The sequence below is a fragment of the Rhamphochromis sp. 'chilingali' genome (assembly GCF_963969265.1).
Source record: "Rhamphochromis sp. 'chilingali' genome assembly, chromosome: 22".
Lineage (NCBI taxonomy): Eukaryota > Metazoa > Chordata > Actinopteri > Cichliformes > Cichlidae > Rhamphochromis > Rhamphochromis sp. 'chilingali'.
Genome location: NC_137950.1, coordinates 10,664,364 through 10,689,761, shown reverse-complemented (window position 1 = coordinate 10,689,761; position 25,398 = coordinate 10,664,364). Strand labels below are relative to the sequence as shown.

General features: G+C 40.3%; 1 protein-coding gene across 1 annotated transcript; it reads left to right on the top strand.

Moving 5' to 3' along the window:
* On the top strand, positions 1 to 21,036 carry LOC308391183 (heparan sulfate glucosamine 3-O-sulfotransferase 6). Its single transcript, XM_080873659.1, has 2 exons — positions 1 to 1,180; positions 19,434 to 21,036. The coding sequence occupies exons 1-2, from the start codon at positions 708 to 710 to the stop codon at positions 20,074 to 20,076; spliced, it is 1,116 nt and encodes a 371-aa protein (XP_080729785.1). The 5' UTR covers positions 1 to 707; the 3' UTR covers positions 20,077 to 21,036.
* The last annotated feature ends 4,362 nt before the right edge of the window (positions 21,037 to 25,398 follow it).

Genomic DNA, 25,398 nt, shown 5'->3' with positions numbered 1-25,398 from the left:
GAGTTCAGCAGTGGATGTGGTGACTTAAAGGGGAAATGAAGGGAAATTGCTTTCAAAAAACTAATATCCCCTCTTCATCATTTCCCAGACGTTTTCTCCTCTCCCGGTGCATTAAATACAATTAAACTAACTACCATATTTCTCTAAAATTGCTTTCAAAATAACGCGATATGAGCGTTTTCTCCTCTCTGTCACTTCGGAGAGGAGAGGGGACGCGCCGTGCCCGCGTAATTATTTTTCGCTGTATTTTCAGCGTGGCACGAGCTGAGGATTGGAAGGGGGCGTACGCTTGATAAACAGGGCGTGGATTTGGCAGTCACACGGAAAGGATCGCTGAGGGTTTCCTACACAGCCGCTGCCAAGGAGCCGCAGGGGCGCACAGAAGACACGGAGAGCTGTGCGGCAGATTCAACCTGCTGAATCTGCGTTTTTATTTTGTGGATTTTTGCTCCAGTTGTTAAAGAAACTTTGTTTTGTTTGTTTGTTTTGTTTTGATGACGGCAGGATTCAGGGACAGTCACGGGGGGCGAGAGGGATAATAAGGAACATGTGGAGCTTTTGGATGCGCGGTGGACAAGTTTTGCGCCACTTGGACATGTGGCACAAAACAGGCGCTTTTTAAGCTGCTGTCACTTTGACTTTAGTATCCAACCCCCCTGATATGGCATGTTTCCTGCGTCGTGTCCCCGTGCTCAGGATTGCGACCCATGGGATGTAGTAAATGGAGAGCTGCGTTCAACTTTGGACACCTGAAGGTGCACTCCAAGCTGCCTGTCTTCTTTACCATGATTATTCTCTTCATTTACCTCTTTTACTGCCTCAACGGTTACTGCGAATCCCTGCCAAGACCCGTGTATGACCAGCGAAGTAATCTCCAAACCAAAATTATCTTTAAAGATGGGCAAGAAACGGAGCAGCTCGGCGCGTATAACGCGTCTCCGGTCTCGTTTGTCCGCGAACAGCTGTCGGACTTGACGAACAGTGATCCCCCGTCCAACAATATTTCTATAGCCAATAATTTTGGCAACAAAAAATTCCCTCAGGCCATCATCATCGGGGTGAAGAAAGGTGGCACTCGGGCTCTCCTGGAGTTTTTGCGCATCCATCCAGACGTGCGAGCTGTGGGCGCTGAGCCGCACTTCTTCGATCGCTTCTACGAGAAGGGACTGGAATGGTACAGGTAAAGGCGTGTTTATTTTGTTTTCCTTTTTATTTTATTTTATTTTTTATTGAAGGACTTATGAAATCTTTCATAAAAATCACGAGTTTCGTTCCAGCAGTCCTCAAACAGCAAAATGGGCAAACGGATACTGACCTTAAAATACTCAAGAAGTCTTTCTGTTTGTGGTGACTTCAAACTTCCGGAATATAAGTTTAAAAACACGCTTTCTCTTTCTTTACGTAAATGTGAATACCCCATTTATCCTTCGTTAATAATGTTGGTTCACGGACACATTTCCCCCACGAATTCGCATTTTAAAAACGCAAACATGTATTTTATGAAATATTCAGCTTCATAAAAGACATTTAAATACGACAGTGGTGTATTCATAACAGGTCATGTGCGGGAATTAAAAATCGAGCCCCTCTGTACGGGCCTGTACTATCAGTGCTCCCCTCCGGATTATATTGGATTGCTCTGTCATGGAAACTTGAACCAGATATGGCTTTTATCTTCAGTAGCTGCGGTTTTAATGTAGCTTGTCAGAGCAGTTTGATGTGGCAGACGCCTGATTAGGCAGATGTTAAATCAAAAGAAGAAGAAGGGGGGAAAAATTGTTCCTTTGGAATCTGTTTTGCCTTCAATCAGCAAAGAAATAAATATCAATAACTGGTTCAGTGGGAGGATTTTAAATTTTATATATATATATATATATATATATATATATATATATATATATATATATATATATATATATATATATATATATATATATATGTATGTGTGTGTGTGTGTGTGTGTGTGTGTGTGTGTGTGTGTGTGTGTGTGTGTGTGTGTGTGTTCAGGCTGAGGCCACATTTGAAATAAAGGTGATATATCCCAAGGGGGACTCACATACTGAAAATATGTGTTTGTGTCTCTTGTGTCTCTTCCTTGTTGCACTAAATATTGAAATAGGACTGCCTGGCACATGATGTAACAATAACACAACAAATTCAACACACTCCCTCCTTATTAGTGCAAATAAAGTCTCTTTTAGTCCAGGCTGTAGTGAAAGAGGAGAGCTGAGGAGAGCTGAGCTCTTCTAACCTATTTCCTCACCTTTTCTCTCTTCATTAATATCTCTCAGCACCAATAAGATGCTCTGCTGATAGCTTGCAAGGATGGCAGCGTATTCAGTCCCCTGCCAATAAATTGCTGTTTATTGAGCTGACACACCGCCTGGCTAAGTGTCCATGCTGGTCCCCTGAGAGCCTTCGTCACTATCAGCCCCTGATCACACAGAGAGAGGGTTATTGTGGATGCTGGTGGTGTCGTTGATCTGATGGTGGCCCAGATTTCAAAGGACATATTTCTTTCGGTACAAGTTGCTCTTTCTACTGAATCAATGAAGCAGTTTTTTTTAATGATAGCACGCTCCAGAGAAAAATGTTAACATTTATCTTTTTTACTGTCTTTTAACAACATAGATGGACGTTACAGATCACCTCAAATTTGCAGAAGACAGAAAAAATCAAGAGTTAGTGTGCGGAGGAGGAAAGATGAGAGCCATTACAGAGGATCGGCAGAGTAAATGACAGTTTGATGAAGAGATGTGGAAAGGGTAGAGGTGAATGTGGAGGGGTGGCAGGTGTTGTCAATACACGACAGGTAATCAGCTGTTCGCTGGAAGGGTGCAATAACTGCTGAGTGACATCAGAGATCAAAGTATGCATGCACAAGTGTAGGCTGGCATTTTTACCACTTAACAGTGGTACTGAATGCGGAAGAGGCTGGGGATTTCCTGCTAAATGCACGGTGCATGCATGATAACAAAGAGAAAGATGAACGATGGGGGAAGTTTTGTATGTGGGAAATGCTTCTCGGGGCAGTTTCAGTTTAAGATGTGAAGATAGGTTTATCATCAGTGATGCTGAACTTTGGGACGATTAAAGCACAGCACAGAAGTGGACTAGTTCAATCCCATAAAACCTTTAATTGGACAATAAAAATTCCAGCGCACACCAGAGTAAGGGACACTTTTATCGGCAGAGTGCAATAAAAATCTAGAAGTGAGTGAGCTGCGCTTTTATTGCAGTTTTATCTAAACAGATTTGCTCTCCATGCCAACAGGTGTGTCTTTGAATTGTCAGGTGCTGGTCTAGCAGATTCACATACACCCAAAAATAAATAAAAAAAAGCACGTTAAATGGTTAGGTGGCAAAAGGTGGTATCTGTAAATTTAAATACCAGCTGTGATCCTATCTTACAAATCTAGATTACGAACAGAGAACAGATAAAGAGAGAGCTGACAGAGTAATAAGTATGTCTGAGAATCACAAACACAGACAGGGGATCACTGTGAATAGAGTCAGCAATAGATGGGTAATACAAAAAATGCTAAATTAACTGTTAAAGAAACAAACTGGAATTTTTAGCTCATTAACAGTGGAACACTGTTTATGTTATTTTCAGTTAATATGTATATTTACTTAGTAATCAATTATTTAATCATCTTATTTTTCCTGGAATCCAAAAGTTGGGCTTGAAATTAATTGTTTTATTCACCCGTCCGCCGTAATCTCTAAATTATAATTAAATGCAGATTTCAGTTCAGTTTTTTCTATTTATTTTAAATCAATTAATTAATTGCTAAAGTGATAAAGATACACAGTAACCTTGATGAAAACCTCAAGCTTGCATTTTGATTTAAAGGTGAAGGTGAAACCTTTTTTGTTTGTTTTTTAATATCTTTTCCCTCTCACATGTTACCAAAGCCATGAGATAAGTGAGGTGCAAAACTAGACTAATCAGGTGGATTAGTGCTGCCGTTACAGCTATGCTGTGTTTGCTGACTATCTTCTAAAAAATCTTCTTTCTTTAGTGTTACTGGCTGCAGTCTGTTTGCTAAGAACCTATTTTTAAATGCACATTACTGCGTAAGAGATGTAAAAAAAAAAGAAAGAAAGAAAAGAAAATGTAAATGTCACGATTTGTAAGCCATTTGCCGGTGTCAGTGATGACAAAGCAAGACCTAACAGGATTAAATGTGGAGAGATCAGTGACCTTTACATGTTCTTTATACTTTCTGTTGATAGGAAAGTGACCTTACCCCTGTTCTTTTTAACACAGATGTGATGTAAAACATCTCTGTGTTTTTTGTCTCTCTTTTCTTTTCTCCTTTGAAGATATAATGAAATGTGTGTTTTTGCTCCATCCTAATCCGCTGACAGCTCTTGTCAACACTGCGCGAATTGGACCGGTGTAATGACAGGTCAGGCATTAACGTGGACAGCTCAGGGACATATGAAGGGGCTGAGATGAATTAGGCTCCTAGCTGCAGTTAAACAAGGCCTTATCGAGCATTAGTCAACACCCCTCCCATCCAGCCACCGCCTCGCCACGTAGCACTCATCCTTGATGAGAACTGCAGTCATCCTACACCTGAGTGCAACAGGGGACACTTATTGTGCCCAAGGGCTATGTAGTCCTCTGGCTTACAGACAATCACTGACTTATGTATCTACTTTTTTATTTTATGTGAGACAGATAGATGATCAAAGGAAGTGGAAGTAGTCCAGTGACTCCAAACAAGGCTTAGATCATACATTACTTAAAACTGGAGGGAGTACATGTTATACCATAGAGTTACTCAAGTATTGGGGGGGAGGGTGGGTGAAAAAGATTGTGGTTTAAACACATTGTAGAAATAATAAATAAGTAGAATCACATATAATAAATGCTACATAATGCATCAGAACTTTGTGGGATTAATGCCTCTGAATAAAGGATGATTGGTAATGCTAAGCTAAGTAGCTAAAAGTAATATTAGTAAAATTAATATTAGGTTGAAAAATTATTTTTAATTTATTTACACAACATCACGCAAAGTTGGATACAGGTTAGCTAAGTAGCAAAAAGGCTAGATAACTAATGGATAAATTATTGTAACTATTATATCCAGGTAAAAAAATAAATAAATCGTTAAAATGATAAAATACAAGAAAAAAAATACATAACATCTGATACAAGTTTATTGGTACTAGAAATAAGTAAATAACTGAAATAAGTAAATAAACAATATCTAAAGTTTTTGGATAAACAGATGGAATGACTAACGCATCTAAAGGTTTTTGCTAATGGTTGAAAAAGTGAGCCTAAGTCAAACTAACAAAATAAATAGCTAAACCTTCTGCCAGTCCAGGTGGTAGTAGTGCAAAAAAGTATTGTCAAATGATTTTATTTTATATTTTAAGGATATATCTTCCCAAATGTAAAAACTATTAAAAACTATGTTATGCAGAAGTACTGAGATCACTTAGCTTCTTTAGTTTTTTTGTGCAACTACACACAACTTTATCGTAGACATAATAGCCTTCTGAAAATATTATCTACAGCATAGGTGTCAAACTCTGGCCCGCGGGCCAAATTTGGCCCGCAGACTAATTACATTTGGCCCGCGAAGCCATACCAAATTACTATTAGAGCTGGCCTACTGGTATTATACAGCTAATGTATATATTGTTTAGTATTAAGTTTTGCTTGTTCCATATTCAGTTTTTCAGCAAAACGTGTTTGAGTCCATAAGAAAAGATTCATTCTTATATCTGGAGGAATAAATATATTACAATAAATATTAACGTTAGCCTGCGACTTTGTTCCAGTTTTGAATTTTGGCCCACTGTGTATTTGAGTTTGACACCCCTGATCTACAGCATAGGTACTTTAATAATGTAACCATTTATTGACATCAGCACATTTTCCCTGTATGCTACATTATAGTCTGTATAAAAAGTACATTTACTGTAGTATCTGGAGCTTATCTTATTAGCCATTATTAGCTATTTGCTAATTTGCCAACTGGTTTTATAACAGCTGTTAAATTACATTTTAATAAGTAAGGAAACGACTAGAGAAACACCCTTCAGCCATGTTTTGAGCATTGACGTTGTACAGTTTGTCCACCAGAGGGCACTTTTCAAATTCCTTGATGGCTATTGTGTTTAGAACGCCCTAAACAACAACTAGCTGCTCTTAGCAGAGCTGGACAGAGCATAGCAGTAGTAAATAAATATTTACATATACCAAACTTTGGGAAATCTTTTTATATTTGACGTTTCAAAGGAAATATTAACAGATATATCAGAATATCAAATACTTAAATTGCCAAATATCTGCAATTTATCTGTCTCAAAAATGCCAAATTTGTCGCACTCTTCTAATATTTTCTTTTCCCTCCTTCCTTTGATTTTCCTGCTTTTCTGCCTTTTCCATAATTCCAAATCTAATCTATTTTTGTAATAAAAAAATATGACTAATTAAGTGTAATTACAGCCTAAGTACCTAGTGATTCAAATATATCAATTTGAAACAGAACCGTAGCATATGAAGCCAACAAAATCATCTGAAATTGTGCTGGAAAGTATCACTTAGTATTCTCTGACAGAGCTCTTCATTTCAAAGTGTCTTTGAGCTCAGAGAGCCACGGCCCTGTCTTCAGCTGGTAACCAAGTAAAACACATGGACATCCTTAAAGGAAGCATTTGGCAAATTGTTTCAGAAAAAATGCTTATATGTGGAAAAGCCTTGGCTGTACCATCTACTGGAAACGATTCTGTGGCTTTGTGGTGGGGAATGGGGGTTCAGACAGCCATGGTGTGCAATGAGTGAGTGTGAGCATGTGTGTGAGCTTGGATCCATTCACACTGCTTCAGCTGTATACCTGATCTCCATCCACTTTCTTCTTCTTCTTCTTCTTCTCCCCACCATTTCTTGATGCTATAAATATCTCGCAGATATAAATGTCATTTCCCCATATTGATCACCTAAAATACGTTCTTCCTATCGATTTCCTCCTCTCTGCCTTTATCACGCTGTTGCAGCAGAAATGAATTAACTTCTGAATATTCCATCTTGTTGACAAGAAGCTCGTACTCCCATCCGCGGCTGACATTTATGCCCCACAGTCTGAGTGTTGATGGAGTGGATTTATTGGCTTGTTCAGGTCACTCAAACTGTGTAATGTAAAGCCACTGGACACGCTCTCACTCCTTTTAGAGCCTCGTTCTCTTTATGCCTCCTCACAGTCACTACTTTTCTTTCTCTTTCCTTATCGACTCATTTCGTTTTCTTGTCGTAAAACCAAGGGAGCGTGTTGTATAATTCAGCTGAGGGTTAGATGCGCCACCTAGACAGTAATGTCCAGGTTGTATTTCCTGTTAGGGCACTCTACCAATCACATGGGATTCTCTGGTTGAATTTCTCAGTACTCACATTCTTGGAAGCTGCGTGTTACGGAGTGTTTTTTTAGAGTAAACAAGGACTGGGAGGGAAAGAGACACTTTCAATAAAGAATTCAGAAAAATAGGAAATGCAAAGAAAGAAAGGCAGCTTTCCTTGGAAGACAGGGTTCAGTGCTTTGGATGTTTGAAGCTGTATCACTACAAGAATAAACAAGTGGGTTCAAACCATTAACATTAGTAGCATCATCCAACATGTCTGTCAGAACTGACACACATGAGATTATTTACCTATATATAGAGAGATGTTATTATCAGAACGAGTACAAAATTCAGCTGGAAAAGCTTAAGCGCTGTAATTAAATGTGACTCAATCAAACTAGACTTGTTCTGGAGGAGGTATGGATTTTTACTTGGTCAAAAAAAGGCCTGATGTAGCCCTGTCATCAGTTTTTTGACAGCTCGTCACTGTTCGACCTTTCCCCCCGCCAGCACGCCATTTTCATCCAGTCAAATTTAATAGAAACAGATGACTGGTGAGAGATGAACAATGAAAGGATCACTGGGGAAAGTATGAAACTTACCACATTTCAATCACAGTTACAGAAAGAGAAAGTTTGTGTTGTTCATCGCTCAGACTGGTTTTTAATTCTTCTGTTTGGGGTTTTAATTCCAAACTGCTGTGCTGAGTATGGGCATTTTTAGTAAGACTCAAAGAAGAGGGGGCGTCGCTCTTGTTCTTCAGTCGCAGACTCATTGAAATCAGCCTCTCCTCGTTAAACAGACAGAGCAGACGAGGCAGCAGGAGACCTGCGAGATCAGGATGACTGATGAGCTGCCACAGATGACAAAATAATAATCCTATTTCTACCTCCTTCACCTTCTTTTCATCACATCATTTGCCTTCATTTCCACCAAACCTCTTGCTTTATTTTTCCCCCCTTTACACTGTTATTAGTCTTTTTATATTAAATGAGCGTGCATGAGGAAAGATTGGGGGGGGGGGGGGGGGGGGGGTTTAAAAATAGTGCAAGATCTGCAGACGTAGCTTACTCATAAATGAAAAAGAGGAAATGAAAGAGGTGTGAGGAGAGAAACAAAACTAACGAGTCAATAACTATATAATAATGGTAACACTCTTCATATTGTGCATATGAATACACACACACACACACACACACACACACACATATATATATATATACTTATAAATTAGATGTAGGCTTTTACTTTTAAAAGGTTTTTACATTACATTTTTTAAAAATATACATGTTACAGTAACAATACAGCACACATTTTTATTTATTTCACTTAAATAAGCACCTATTATACTTATATGCTCCACTCACTCATAGGCCAGCAGCTACCCACTGCACTCATGGTGTCACAGCTTTGCTAATCTAACGTGAACGTTGATGACCGCTGCACGAACAAAAGGAGGGTAAACATACAAGACAAACAGCTTATTATTGCTTATTTGAGACCTTTATTTGATCATGTCGACCACACCTCTGGCCATTATGTTGTCTACTGTTTTTTAACAACCCCAGTTTACATTGGTGGACATTACTTTAAATATACCAGAGTTAGTCATAGGCTCATTTTGATCTGTAGCTCTTGGCCATATTTACTCATATTTGAGGAACTATGGTAAGCAAATTTGAAGCTGTGTACAGTTCTGGGATATAAGTACTGTTTTATATCCCTTTAAAATGAATATTTTTAACTCCAGTACATCGTCCATGTTAATGATGCAACACTGATATTCATTTAACCGTGATTAATAAATCTTTTTTTTTTTCAATTTAACATTATGTTTTTCTAACCACAAACTGGTGAATTATGTCTTCAACTTAATTTAATGTTTATATATTCATATTTGTTATTATATTTTTAATTTTATATATTTTCAATTATATATTTTTTTGTATTTATTTTAATTTATTTTCATTATTTTAATAATTTTTTTTAAATTATTTTTTTATTTTATACGTTTACGTTTAACAACCCTAATGTATAGTAATAGTTAGTAAAACAGTTTGAATTCCAAAATGTTCAAAATGCTTGTTGTAAAAAACAACAGAAAAATATTTAAAATGTCTTTATATTCTTTTATACATTCGCCATCTTCTGGGGATTTTTAGTCAGCTCCACAATCTATAAAAGCTCAGACATTTAAGTCTCCTTTTAATTCTGCTTCCTCTACGATGTTTCCTGCTTTTCATTCATAGTTAATATTAATCCACAAATCCACACCAAATTTGCCACAAATGCTCTCACTGGAGAGGCAGGTAATTATTGACGGTTTGTGTATTTGTGTGTGGCTGCTGACCTCTCATTGGTGTCCATCTCTGTTTAATGTCTGACTGCCTGACGGGCTTGGGGGTGGGTGGGTCGTGAGAACCTGCAGCCACAGAAAAACACACTTTTCTTTGTCTGCTACAAAACCTTCCTAGAAAACTCCCCTAAACTGGAACTAACCAACTTAGAATAACTGGTTGATTGTTAGTGATGTCTGTGTGGGTTTTGAGAGGAAATTAGGTTAATTATGCCTGAAACTCTGGCAGAGAGAGCTACAGCTGAATTTGAGGACAAGCAAAACATCAAACAAGACACAGTGATGGGTGGAAATCTGGAAACCAACACCAGCTCCTGCTTCATGTTCATCCAAAAGCCTTCTGTGTCCTGAATGTTTGATGTCTGGACAAATGTAGCCAAAGCTTGCAAAGAGCCTGATAGATGCTACTAATGGCAGACCGCTGCAAGGATGGTTTCCAGTTGTAAAAGCCCAGTCTCTGCCAGCAGTGATTTCCGTTTTTCAGCTTAAGACAGTGCTAACAATGAGCTGAGAAACCACAGGGATGAAGGCTGCAACTGCTCGGAAGTGGGTTTCCACGATCGTACAGTATCGAGTGATCTTATTGGTCGGGACCTGGGGAGTTGCCAGGCAAGCAAAAGTCCATATTGAGTCAATTATAGCGTTGCTGAGGTGTGTTTGTCCCACATGTGTATGTACTCATTTAGAGGAGCTGTTTAATTAGTGGAAGCGTGTGTTCCCTGGTTCTAGTGCACGGTCAAAGGGAAGGGTAAACATTACAGCATGTACCTCTTTGCACATGTTTAATATTTAACTGGACTAACTGGGCCGAGGGCAAACTAACAGCAAGTCAAAAGGCAATAAACAGCAATTTATCTGTTTGCTATAATGGGTCATATTTGTGGTATAAAATTATAATTACTGTTATTATAGATTTGTCAAGCTGTAAAAATGATATACATTTTGCCGTATGGTTTTAATATATTTATATCAAATTTTTTCATTATTTTTATAGTGAACATAGTGACTAGAAATGCTCATATTCATTATTATGTCCAAAACAGGCTTATACATGAACTGTAGACGTGCACTGTTTGATTGAATTATTGTCATTCAGTCAATAGGCCAAACAGTGCACATCAGTCAAGAGCAAATAATAATATAAATATATATACGTAGTATAGATAACATAGTAATAACATAATTATAACTGCTTTTTTTTGGTTGTTGTTTTATTTTGTAATTTGTGGTCTTTTTTGTACATTAGTGATTTCTACTTCCTGTCTTTGACTTCCCTATATTGTGATTTTTTTGTCCCACCTTCAGTTGCATTAGTATCACCTGTGTTTAATGTACCACACCTGTTCCCGCCTCCCACTTGCTCGCTCATCTGGTTCTCATTACACTCAAATTTTCCAGCAGTTTCTTTTTTTCCCCTCTTGTAGCGTTCTTCTTTTGTTTTTTTCTCATGTTTCTACACAATTTGGTTCGCTCTTGCTCTTGAGTCGTGTGTTTGTGTCCTCTTCCTCTGGATATTCTTTGATAAAGTACCAAACATTCTCATATGAGTAAGTGGTGTTAGGGCAGTTCATTGAGTGTTTGCTTAATCCAAAGAAACTTCTCTCATGCTCACATGCATTCCCAAGTGTTGACATCTTACTGCCAGCCTAATTATACAACTGCAGCGTCCTGTGATGTCGGTGAGATCGTGACATTGTGACATCACCGGGGTTACATTTGAGAAGGGAGGAAATGGAAGAGTCCCTCGCTTTCTCCACCCACTCTATCTGGCCGTATTCATCCTGCATTCGGGAGATGGGGAAAGGCAGGGCGGGGCCCCTTAAAGGCCCCCTGGCTAGCTGCTCGGAGATAAAGCCCCACAAGCGGGCCGCTGTGGGCCCCGGCAGGAGCACAACAGTAGATTTTCCCACTTGATAAGTCAAGCAGGGTGGGAGCAATCAGGGGAAGTGCCATGCACATGCAAACACACACACAGTTATTTAAACTCACTTGTACGGGCACAAAAAAGTAGACTCACACGCCCAGACATTCATGAGGGTTTCCGTATTTAGTGCTTTCTGTCATTACGGGCTGTTCTGTTATCAGTAAGATCTTATCACCACATCCTTTCTTCCTGATCTTCATTCTGTCTTCTTTAAGAGATTTACGAGTGTAGTATTTTCCAAAATGTTAAGCTACTCCCCCAAAAATATAATGTGTTATAAAAAGGCAGAAGTTCAATATAAAACACATTCATTCAGTGCAGTCGGTTTCCACCGAATGCTACAGCTTAGTGGTTTTATTGAAATTCACACATAGGTTTGACAACAAAACCATGCCGAGCTTCCTCTTTCATTATCTGCTCAGATCTTTTTTCAGGGGAAACTCTGACTGCTCCTCGCTCGCTCGCTCACTCACCGCTCTCAGGCCTTGAGATGTGTCTATTAACTGTTACGCCTCTATTTTTCCCCTCAGCTAGACGCATTCTTCAGCTCTTTCCTACCGACCTACCCCAGTGATGCAAACCTCCTCGGTAAAAATACTCATCGCCACCCTGGTGCGTCAGCCAGACAGCAACCTTCAGAGCGTGTAATAGTCTGCCACACACACGCAAAAACACACACGTACACAACTGAAGGGAGCGTAACATGATCTGTGATGGATTTATGTCACACAGATATTGTGTAAGACTCTTGTGCCAACCTATAACATAGCACAGATGTCCAAGAAGCATTAAAAACACTGAATACGCGTCCAGTAAGCAGGCGTAAATTCTTATAGGTCCTAACAGAGACAGTAACTTTTGCATTGTAAGTGCTTTTTGACCACTTCTTACCAATACTTCATACTAAAGCTATTTTAACTTAGAAGCTCATTGTCTGATTACGGTCAGCCCGTCAATTAATTTTTAATGCTAGGAATTCTTACATACTGCTGGGAAGTATTAACAAAATGTAATATAAAATTAAATATCACTGCCTGGAATATTTTAAAGGTCTTACATTTTTAATGAACGCTGCGTAAACCCTGTAGGGTGTCGTCTTTGAATTAAAAAAAGCCTCTTGAATTGCATTTAGACACACAAGAATCCCACATTCAGTTTCCTTTTGTTATTATTATTATTGATCAAATCTATTTTTGGCAGCCAAAGAAGTAAAGGAGAAGATGTGCAAGATTTCTTGTATTTATACAAGGCACTGGGTACATTTAAATAAAGATAAGCAGCCAAAAACATCATCCAACTAACGCAATGGCCCGACTCCAACAGACACAAAGTGAAGCATTACTTTAGCTCCCCTTTTATTGAGTTGCTTACAGTCCCTGCTGACTTCTAATCAGCCCACAGAAACTTCTTAGCCCTGTATTTGCCGACAGTAATGACAACCCTCTCCCTCCACGCAGCAGCTTTTACGGATCTTTGAACACACGCAGGCTAACTGTATCTGTCTTCAGACGTCCCTCTGTAGTGGTTTGAGGATGTCAGTGTGTTTTAAAATCCCTTCACACATGTCAAATGCATTCATAACATTCTCACTTTGAAGGATACAGTAGAGGCCGAGGGGAAGCTTTGAAGTTGTTAAAAAAAAAAGGGGGGGGGATCAGGAGTGGAAGAAAGGAAGTGAGGCGAGAAAAAATGTCGGAGATAGAGGAAGGAAACGCAACACATACGAGAGAGTCTGCTCGTGATGACATGTTGCATTACATGATCTCCGTGATCCCCGGTGGTCTCGCTCCGTGAAACGCAACCATCTGCCCCTGACCTTCGGGGTGGAAGAGTCCATTTCCGTGCAGCGCAGGCTGGTGGGGATTAAGAGGGTCCGGGGATCTGGCCTCAGGCCCGGCAGAACCTGTATGGATCACAGCTTTCAGAGCTCCGAACCCTGGGACCAGAGGGAAACTTCCTAAACCAGAAACACTTCCCTCATCTCCGCCATGCGCACACACATCCAACACGCGCACACAAACTAAGAACTTCATTGCTCCCAGATGTGGGTCCATCCTGTGGAGGGCATGTTCAGATGGTTACAGTGTGCACATGTGTGCGCTGTGTTTATATATGTGTGTGTAAGGAGAAGGCAGACAGAGCAAGATGGGTTGTGCACAAACAGAAATGGAAATGGCCGGGGAATGTGCTTACCACTGGAAAAGTGATAATAAGCATTCACAGTACCTTACCTTACCAAACCGCTTTTTTAAAAACAAATAAGGCGTTGAGGTTGCAAAAAGTGGTATGAATGTGCATAATCTTTGCTGGGTATTAGAAAGAAAATAGATGTATCAATTTAATCTACAATTTAGTACATGGGATATTTTCCTTTTGCTTTTATAAAAGAAGATCAAACTCTGTAGTGTTAGCTACGAGAAGTCCCGCCTTATATTCCGTAATGATCAAACTGTAGAAAAACTTTATCCTCCATTCATCAAAATCCAAAATTATTCATTTTGTTCTGATTAATCGGGGTGGCTGAAAAATACTTTTTCAGATAATCTGTTTGTCAAGTAGCCCCTGCTTTTCTCTTGCCTTTGAGGGCAGCACAAACTACTAAACTGATGTGTGCTCATTTTCTGTTGATAAATAAAAGCCCACAAGTTTGCAGCCATTTAAACAGTCTCTAATAAACCTCAGCCCACCCACACAGACCACAAGCTAAATGTGTGTGCGAAAGAGAGAGTGTGTGTGTGCGAAAGAGACAGTGTGTGTGCCTGGATGCATTTGTATGCACAGATAAACGCACATCAGCATACTATCGGACCAAACCGCATTCCTGCTCCAGATGCTGATGGGAGAGGTGTGATGAAAACAAACATCAGGTTGCTAGGTCGCCCTAAACTCTCTCTGGCACCAGATAAAAAGAACAAACATTTTGATTTTCTTCTCATCTTCATGAGATAATGGGAGATTAGATGAGATGCCCCTGTTTTGTGCTTTCTCGCTGCTGCTTTTCTTCTCTCCATCTGTGGCTCTCGCCTTTTGTTTTTTTAGACTCACAATCGCTGATCTTCTTCTTCTTCTTCCTCTTCTTCTTCTTCTCACAGCTGTAATCCACCCTTACCGGCAGTCCCTTTCCTCCCCCCACCCTGTGTTCCATCACTGTGTGGCCTAAAAATGTAAACACGACGTCAATAGAAGCCCCTCTGTGCCTCAAACAGGTTACTGTGGCGTTCATTAGCCTGACTGAAATGAAACATCCATTTAGTGCTGCAGCACACTCACGAAATAGTTCAAACATGCTGGAAACTCAGAAAAATACAATTAAAAAAAGAGGGGGAGGGGGTATCGATGGTGTTAATATCAGTTTTTCCAGTGTCAGGCTGATTCCTGTGACAGTAATATTAATGGGCCAGAAAATATGATAATTAAAGGATGCGACTATTCTTTTTTCTCAGCTGGAAATACTCGCTGAATCGATCGCACATGTTTTTCCGATGGGATTTCAGGAATCATATTGGAAAAAGTGGGTGACACAGGTAGGCAAGGATGGATAAGGAGAAGTAAATTTACCAAAACAGCATCGTCTTCTTCCACTTCTTTCGGCTGCTCCCTTTATGGGTCATCTGCGTCCATCTCACTCTATCCCTAACATCCTCTCCTCTTTCACTACAGAGTTCTTCTTCTTTTCCTCCTGCTCTTCAGCTCCACATTCAGCATCCTTTGCCCAGTATATCCACCATCCCTCCTCCTCCAGTCATTTCCTCAGAAGTAATTATTTCTAATCTGTCCCATCCTGGTCTTCTTCAACTTCTGTCTTTCTCTCAGTGCTCCTTTCTCCAAACTATCTCACTACCATGTTGTAAACCTTCCCTGTTGCTCCTGCTGCTATCCTTCTGTCACAAATCACCTACTTTTTGCTCTGTCCATTGCTTTGTGTGGATGAGTCCAAGTATTTAATTATTTTTTTTATTTTTATTTTTAATTATTTAATTATCCTCCGTCATTACTTGTACTCATTGGATCGTCACTGTTACACCTGTCTCTCTCTCATTCACATACATGTATTCTACAAAAACACTCTGAGCTTCTCAATACTTCCCCATCAACACTCTCAAAGCAAACATCACATCTGTAGTGCTCTCTCAGCATCTTCTTAACCTAGCTTCAACAACTTTTGCCCATACTGTATGTGAGAGTGCAGTTTCCTCTGAAAGGCAGAGCTCTTAAACTTTCCTGGGATACAAACGAGGTCTTCAGCTTCTTTTTTTCTGGGACTCAGATCCATAAAAACTATATTGCCACTTATATCATGTGGTCACCAGAAATAAACTCGCGACCGACATGCTTAGAAACGTCTGAGCTATAGGTTGTAGCTTACACTACGCCCTAATGGAGAGAGGACTCATGGGAACAGCATCGTTTTTTTTTCCTTTAGGTATTTGTTGTACATTTCACAAATTTGTTTTGCCTCAGCCCCCATAATCCGAGTCAGACATTTCTTATGAATGCCATAAGTTGTGTATTTGGTGTTACCCTCAGAGTTTCATGCCAGGGGACATGCCGGAGTTGGAGCCGAGTGTGTGTGTTGGATCAGAGAAAGAGGGAGAGAGAGAGAAATGGAGTCTCCATCACCACACACCAGAGCCCCAGTAAGCCCCTCACTTGCAGACCAACCACGAAGACTCCGACCCAACCACCACCACATGCCTGCTGAGGAGGGAAGGGGGGAAGCATGGAAATTAGCTGAGGGATCTTTCACAGTTGCAACACTGGCATTCTTCTCCACTTGGATTTCTATAACACAAACTGCTGCCTGCGATTTGAATCTCCTTTGCAAACCAGTGCGTTTTGTTGTTTTTTTTAGGAGAGGGAAAATTGGCAGAATATTTTTCACAACGGAGGTTATTAGATTCCATTTTGGTGTTACGGTAGCATTTGAATGAAGTAAACGATACGAGACAAATAGGTTTTCCTTTCCCTCCCATTTCCCCCCGATTTATATACAATCTGTTCTGGCAGGTTATGGAGACTCTCAGTCAAACACAGGCTTCGGTCAGGGTTTGTTGAACTTTTTGAGGTATGTCCTCTCAGTCTGAGTCATCTAAGTAGGGGTAAAGATCAAGAGGAAGAGGGCAGCCCTTTTTTTTTTTTTAAAGCCAAAGTGTGCCCAGAATACCCCAAGTACTGATAATAACAAGCAGGGAGCCAAAGGCAATAACAGGATTGGACCAGAAGACATGGTGAGCCCTATTATAGGATACCTTTGGGCTGTATGCAGTCCGCAAGTATAACTGCTGCAGTAGTATAATTGAAATGTAGAAATGCAGTTACACCACCACAGCCCAAATAGTCCATAAATTAAATAACAATCCCAGTTTATCGTTTGGATCTTATTTTTGTTAGTTATTACTTTGCTTGAGTTTGATAGCATGGATTGATCGATAAAATAAAAGGAATCTGTCCAAATCCAGCTCCCAGTAATTTGTGAAAGACTTGCGTCTGTTAGGCATATTGGTGCAAAGGTAATGAACCAAAAAGCCATTTGCACCAACACAAATTATTTTATTTTAGGCCACAAGGTGGTCATATCATGTCAGTTTTAACCCTGTAAATCCTGAAACATTAAATTTAGCCATAAATTTTACATTTTAAAAATTTTTTGTGTTTTTTGAACATTCTAAAAAAACTTAAAGCAAAAATTAATCAAATATTAATTTCTATATATTAGTTTTAATTTGTATCATATTTGCAACATCTTATGCAATTGATTTAGATTTTTTTAAAGTCAGAAATTCATGCATCAAATATGAGATACTTGGTGATGGAGGGTTAAAATGTTACTTTAAGCTTCCTGCAAAGACAAATATTAGACATTAAAGTTAGAGGATATAGTAAAGGTTATTTCACCAATGCCCCAAGCCTCATCAGTTGACTGGCCTGGGGTTAAAGTTACTTTTTCATTCGTACCTCATTCTACACAATCTACATTTGCAAAGTCAACTTTCTTTGACTGCGTTCAGGCGTGGTTGAGTTTTCTGTGCCACTGCCTGCTTGGAGGTGAGGTGGGCTCTGGCATGGTTCAGCTGTATTGGCATACACATGTTGTGTGATTGCTGATTGGGCCTAAATTACAACTAAAAATCAGCGTGACACTGTGCATGAGGACAGTGTGTTGCCGTGCCTAGACGCTGCCGAAATAAGTCACAAAGCAAGTCTAATCATAAGTTTTTGTTCTGCTGAAGCATCCTTCTTTAAAATAAACTGTCACGTCATAAAGATGTGGCAGCAATGGCGAGCAGGAGGTCAGTCCACTCGGGCGGGGATAATGGAAATAGAGAGCAAAGAGGAGTGGACTGAAATATGGGGAGCAAAAGAGACAAACTGAAGCATACTTCATAATGTACTTCAATGTCAAAGAGTGGGCACGGTGCAGAGTTACTGTGACTTTCATTTTGTTGCCTCTTGACAGTAACTTCTTCATCACATTGCATTTCATTCCAAGTCAGAGAAAAACAAACGCATGCCATTTCTACCCTCGGGTTAAACTGTGAGCCGACGTTTTAAATTTCACAGCGGTGCAAATTACTTTCAAATAATATTTCATATTACATATTTTGACTGGCTTTGACTATAAAGCCTAAATATGCATGAAACCAACAGCAGAGTCATATTGGAGCTTTTCTAGATTATCTAAACCCTTAAAGTGTGTGTTTGTCCAAATAACTTGACTATCTGACCATGTTCTTTCTAAGAGTCTTCCCACATTCCCGAATGTGAGCAATAGACCATTTTCTGGAAAAAAAACATTTAGCCATTGCAGAAAAGGCACACATGTAAATAATAAAAGATTAATGACAGTTGAATTCCATTTAGCAGCTTCAGTTTCGGGGCCCTGGTACCGGCGCGATACTCTTTCTGCTGTCCTGTCTCGGCTTGCTGAGAAAAGCCACAACAGAGCACCGTCAGTAATTAGTAACACCTGTGGTTTCCTAATGTGACAGGTCAAAGTGTCTGCTGTTGAAAAATGCCCGCTTGGCGAGTGAATGCAGTGTTTTTGATTAGCAAAGATGGCCAAACTGCAAATATAACATTTTACTCAAGTAGTAATCTAAACTAAATTTCTGGAGGAACTTCCTCGTGATTGCTGGAAGCTTTTGTAGTTAGCATGCAGCTGTTTTAGTCGACAGCAGCCGGTAGACCGACAGCTGGCAGTGTGTTTGCAATTCAAAGCAAGCAGTACGAGATAATGAAAGTTAGCTAGGTAACAGTTAGCTGCTATACTTTTGATTTCCAGGTGTCAGTGAGAGCAGTGCTGTAAGAAATGCTAGTGGTATTACAGCAGTGTGGCTATTACTTCAGGCCAGCCGGACATTCTCCCATCATCGAGGAACACAGGAGCAAGAGCAGCGGTTATGAGCTTGTTTAGAAGGAGGCCGCGGATGAGATGAGGAAATTACTTTTCTGAGGTTAGCATAGCCTCGCGGTTTTCCTACAGTAGCCGTTCAGTAGCTCCCTCCCAGACTAAACTCACATGGTCACTCCATCAGTGCCAGCAGCTAATGCCATGTTTATCTCTCTCTAATCACCGATTTATCCCTCTAATTACAAACTGAAATCAAAAAGCCTCGAAGGCAAGTGAGGCATCGTCAAAGGAATGTGCTGGAAATATTAAGGGAATGTATCATTTCTCTAATATGTACTCTTAATATGTGAGCTCTCAGTAACTACAGTGTAGTGGGGTTTTTGGGGGGGGCTTTTCGACTGTGTTAAATGGCTTTTTCTCTCTTTCTCTCTTTCATCCAGGAACCTGATGCCTCGTACTCTGGAAGGCCAGATAACCATGGAGAAAACCCCGAGCTACTTCATCACCAAAGAAGCTCCTCGGCGCGTCTTCTCCATGAGCCGCCACACCAGGCTTATCGTGGTGGTTCGGGACCCTGTGACGCGCGCTGTTTCCGATTACACGCAGACTCTGTCCAAATCTCCCGGGCTTCCATCCTTTCAGAACCTGGCTTTTCGTAACGCCACCACAGGCCTCATCGACACGTCTTGGAGCGCTGTACGCATCGGCATCTACGCCAAGCACCTAGAGAACTGGCTGCGCTACTTTCCAATGTCGCGCTTCCTGTTTGTCAGCGGCGAACGCCTTGTAACAGACCCGGCGGGTGAAATGGGTCGGGTCCAGGACTTCCTAGGGCTCAAGCGCGTGGTCACAGATAAGCACTTCTACTTCAACCAGACCAAAGGTTTCCCCTGCCTAAAGAAGCCTGAGGGGAGCAGCAGGCCTCGCTGCCTGGGGAAGTCAAAGGGGAGGCCCCATCCACAGATACCCTCTGAAGTCCTGCTCAGGCTCAGAGACTTCTACAGACCTTTTAATCTTAAATTTTACCAAATGACTGGCCACGACTTTGGCTGGGACCAAATGGCAACTCACCAAAGCTCTTAAAAACTGCCACCACTATTCACCAACAGTTAAACACAGGCAGGGATACTGTGTGTTCTTTGTCGCCAAAGGTTCTACTCTGTATAACTTGCCTTTTGTTTTTCATTTATTAAAGTATGATACCTGAATGCCAATGCACAAAGGAGCCTTCACCTGGCTTTATAACAACCATGCTAACAAAGTTTAGAAAACTTCAATTCTTTGAAGCACTTGAGCAAGCATTTTCGACAAAGTCTTGTGCAAATGGCTTGTTTTGTGCTCATACAGACAATCAGAAGGCAAACTAAAGCATAATGCCTATTTACTTAAATCAGGATTTCAAGCACTTGACACCCCAAGTTAAGCTGCCATTGCTATCCAAAACACTGACAATGGGAGATGTTCACAAAGTTAAACCAAAAAGAAAAAGAGATTCGATGGGTGAACAAAGCCATGAGAAACCAAACGACAGTAACTGATACGCAATGGTGCAATCACAATAAATGCAAATGGTTTGAGACACAAGTTGATCATTCAGAAATAGTTACACTAAATCAACATAAATAACAGTTCAACTCTGGTTATATACACTTACAAAAAGTCTAAAGTTTGTTTTATGGACTATCATTTCATTTTTTTAAATACAAGATGTAGCAAAGATGATATATAGCTGGTTCTGATGAAAAAAGGTTAGAGAGGGAAACCAGCCATGGTCAACTACAAGCTGTAAATTTGCAGTTATTTATGTCATTAATGCAATGAGTGCATTGTTAAAGACTGGAGAGGAACATTTACAGCCAGTAAACCAGTGACTGTTTTTCCACTTTGTTTGATTAACACTTACCCTGTCACATGGTACAGTACTTACATGTAACTGTGTATTTCTAAAAGTCTAATTTATAAGGTGGCACAGTGTTGTTGAGATGTTTTCTCTGAAACTTTTGTATTTGAAATTCTGCTGGAAATTCTGACTAAATATTTTGTTCTGAAACAAGCATTTGGGTCATTTTTTGCAATTTATTTCTGAGAAGTATTCGGATCAAACTCTTTGTATTCATTCCAGACATGCCGAGTTTGCTGCTGCCAAGACTACAACATACATCTGCGGGGCAGATGATTTGCTGGTTCCTGGACAAGATGTACGAGACTCGTGATGACTAGAAAAGAACGCGTAATTAATCGGTGTTGTGTTATTGCAAGAGATGATGTAGGAATGACTCCATTCCTTTACATCATATGAAATTGTAAAGACTATTTGTTTAATATTTCATCCTGAAAGAAAAAGCAGCTTTAAAATGAGATTGGCACTTCAGCAGTCATGATCTCACACCACAGCTAGCCTCTGTTCCACATCCATCACAGCTACTGTAAAGTACTATGCAAAAAGTCTTGAGCTGCACCACGGAAATAGGTGCAGCTGTTTATTGAAATATATGAATACATAAATGGGAATATAGTATCCAGGCAGACATCTATCCATTTTGTTGTGCCTATTCAAACAAAAATAGATTATACAAGGCAAAAACAGTATGATCATCTTTATTCTTCAACACAGTTTGATCTCTCTTAGGCAATATTTTTTTGTCGTTTCTTAAAGTAGTGTTTAGGAATCGTTCTCCGGGCTTCTTGAAGGACATTTAAAGCTTTTCTTTAGATGTCGGCGGCCTTTTGTTTTGTTCTCCATCTAGATGATCCCACATTGCTGAAGTTCAAGCTCTGGTGAGGCCAATCTACGATAGTGTTTTTCTTTCCAGGCATGCTTTTACTGCACTGGCAGTTTTTTTTAGATCATTATCGTCATTATCATTACTTAATAATAAAAATGTTAGGGTTAGAGTGAAAAGGTAATGTCATGTCTAATTAGTGCTGTTTAAATGTGCTGGTAGGCTAAATTTGTTAAATTTCGAAAAAGCCTACTAATCAAGCCAGTTTTCAGTCTAAACTGTGCTCATCTTTAGTAACAGATATATGCGTGCAACTATGCAAAAGCTTCTCAAATCACATTTGAAAAAGGTTTGGTTTGATAGAAATAAGCAATCGTTTTGGAGATCAGAAAAGAGATCACATATGATGAAATATGATAATCACAGAGTCATCACCGTCGCCTTCTTTCGACTGCTCCCTTCAAGGGTCGCCACAGCAAATCATCTGCCTCCATCAAACCCTATCTCTACCATCCTACTCTGTCACATCAACCCTCTGCATTACTGTAGTTCTTCTTTTCCTCCTACCCGGCAGCTCCATATTCAACATCCTTTGTCCAGTATAGCCAGGTTTCCTCCTCTGCACATGTTCAAACCATCTTACTGCTCAGCCTGAATTATCTCTCCTAGATAAATTGAATTCTAATCCTGTCCAATGATCATTTCCAATTAAAATCTTATTAACTTTTCAGCTCGGCCACCTTCAGCTCAGCCAATCCCCCTGTGCTTCATAGCAGGTCTCACCACCACCTTGTAAACCTTCTTTTTCAATCGTTCGGCTCTCCTTCTCTCACAAATCATCAACAACCAGCCATCACCTGATGACTAAGCTCTGTATAAGCTTTTGGGGAATTTATCCTTGTTCAAAAGGAATAAATGGCACATGGAACAGGAAGTCTGGAACTGAATATCTGTTATCTACTATCAGGACATCCTGGCCACAAAAGACCCGAAAAATTGACTGTATCCCCCAGAGTGTTAGTCAGTCAGTTCCTGGAGTTTAAACTATGTTACCCATCTGCTGACTTTAGCGTCATATTTAGTGAACAGATGTGAGAGAGGCATCAATATTCCCATCTAACTTTCAGCATTAAGATAATTCACCAGGATGTCAAACTATACGTTTGTCCATGATGGAAAATGCTTTCTTCAAAGTGACTCTGGCTCTAACAGCGTAAAACTGCAGAAAGCCTCTCAGCAGTTTTAAATGCGCTGTAGTCATTTGAACGTAGACACATGTTCAGTCAGTTTTTGGCACACACTTGTTTTAAGTGTGTGCCAAAAACTGACTAAAGTTGGTGGCTGGAGCTGGATATACAGGGAGTGCAGAATTATTAGGCAAGTTGTATTTTTGAGGAATAATTTTATTATTGAGCGACAACCATGTTCTCAATCAACCCAAAAAACTCATTAATATCAAAGCTGAATGTTTTTGGAAGTAGTTTTTAGTTTTAGCTATTTTAGGGGGATAACTGTGTGTGCAGGTGACTATTACTGTGCATAATTATTTGGCAACTTAACAAAAAACAAATATATACCCATTTGAATTATTTATTTTTACCAGTGAAACCAATATAACATCTCCACATTCACAAATATACATTTCTGACATTCAAAAACAAAACAAAAACAAATCAGCGACCAATATAGCCACCTTTCTTTGCAAGGACACTCAAAAGCCTGCCATCCATGGATTCTGTCAGTGTTTTGATCTGTTCACCATCAACATTGCGTGCAGCAGCAACCACAGCCTCCCAGACACTGTTCAGAGAGGTGTACTGTTTTCCCTCCTTGTAAATCTCACATTTGATGATGGACCACAGGTTCTCAATGGGGTGCAGATCAGGTGAACAAGGAGGCCATGTCATTAGTTTTTCTTCTTTTATACCCTTTCTTGCCAGCCACGCTGTGGAGTACTTGGACGCGTGTGATGGAGCATTGTCCTGCATGAAAACCATGTTTTTCTTGAAGGATGCAGACTTCTTCCTGTACCACTGCTTGAAGAAGGTGTCTTCCAGAAACTGGCAGTAGGACTGGGAGTTGAGCTTGACTCCATCCTCAACCCGAAAAGGCCCCACAAGCTCATCTTTGATGATACCAGCCCAAACCAGTACTCCACCTCCACCTTGCTGGCGTCTGAGTCGGACTGGAGCTCTCTGCCCTTTACCAATCCAGCCACGGGCCCATCCATCTGGCCCATCAAGACTCACTCTCATTTCATCAGTCCATAAAACCTTAGAAAAACCAGTCTTGAGATATTTCTCGGCCCGGTCTTGACGTTTCAGCTTATGTGTCTTGTTCAGTGGTGGTCGTCTTTCAGCCTTTCTTTCCTTGGCCATGTCTCTGAGTATTGCACACCTTGTGCTTTTGGGCACTCCAGTGATGTTGCAGCTCTGAAATATGGCCAAACTGGTGGCAAGTGGCATCTTGGCAGCTGCACGCTTGACTTTTCTCAGTTCATGGGCAGTTATTTGGCGCCTTGGTTTTTCCACACGCTTCTTGCGACCCTGTTGACTATTTTGAATGAAACGCTTGATTGTTCGATGATCACGCTTCAGAAGCTCTGCAATTTTGAGACTGCTGCATCCCTCTGCAAGATATCTCACTATTTTTGAATTTTCTGAGCCTGTCAAGTCCTTCTTTTGACCCATTTTGCCAAAGGAAAGGAAGTTGCCTAATAATTCTGCACACCTGATATAGGGTGTTGATGTCATTAGACCACACCCCTTCTCATTACAGAGATGCACATCACCTAATATGCTTAATTGGTAGTAGGCTTTCGAGCCTATACAGCTTGGAGTAGGACAACATGCATGAAGAGGATGATGTGGACAAAATACTCATTTGCCTAATAATTCTGCACTCCCTGTAGTTGGGGTGGCTTTTTTTTTTTGTAGGGGTCGTGTAGCTGCAGGCGTCTGCGGTTAAATTTGAAGTTAACACAGGACAGTGGCTCTTCTGATGTGTAAGCAATCAATTCACCAGGGTGATTGGAGACCTTTTAGGGATGGCAATCTTTGACCTCTTCTCTCCCCCTTGACCTGTGATCCTGGTCACCATAAACTGCTGACCGCTATTGCCATGCTGGTTAATGGAGTCACCCAGGTTGAACTACGAGCGCAGAAGCATGCACACACTCACACACTTATAAACACACACAGCAACACCCTCCTGATCCATTAATATTACATTCTCAGCCTCTGGGACCTCCACTGAGGGGAGATGCTACCAATCAATAGCTGCCTCTTTAGTTTATAGGTGGTGGAGATATGAGCTTATAGGTGCCATGTTCCAGCGTCGTTGTGATTTAGCTTTGGGGTCAGGTATGGGTCACTATCATACTTATCGTATTTGTATAATATTATTTATCAAATGATAGATCTTTCCTGCATCTTTAATCGATGAAGCACCTAAACACAAATACACGGGTGGGGGAGGGGGGGGGGGTACTCACAAGGATGCTGGACCTGATTACGACTTTAATCCTTCAAGAGCTGCGCAGCCTGAGAAATGTATCTATTTTTGAATTTATGCATTATTTTAAATTCTTATTTCATTAGATTTGAATCAGCAGTTGTATCAGTTCAATTCAATTACCATTAACATAGAAAAAGCTTGGATGACACTTGTGTTAGCAGCAGAA

Bases quoted from the DNA above. Each gene is read 5' to 3' on its own strand.
- LOC308391183 (XM_080873659.1), top strand. From the start codon at position 708: ATGGGATGTAGTAAATGGAGAGCTGCGTTCAACTTTGGACACCTGAAG. The intron at 1,181-19,433 runs GTAAAGGCGTGT...TCTTTCATCCAG, and splicing joins AAGGGACTGGAATGGTACAG to GAACCTGATGCCTCGTACTC.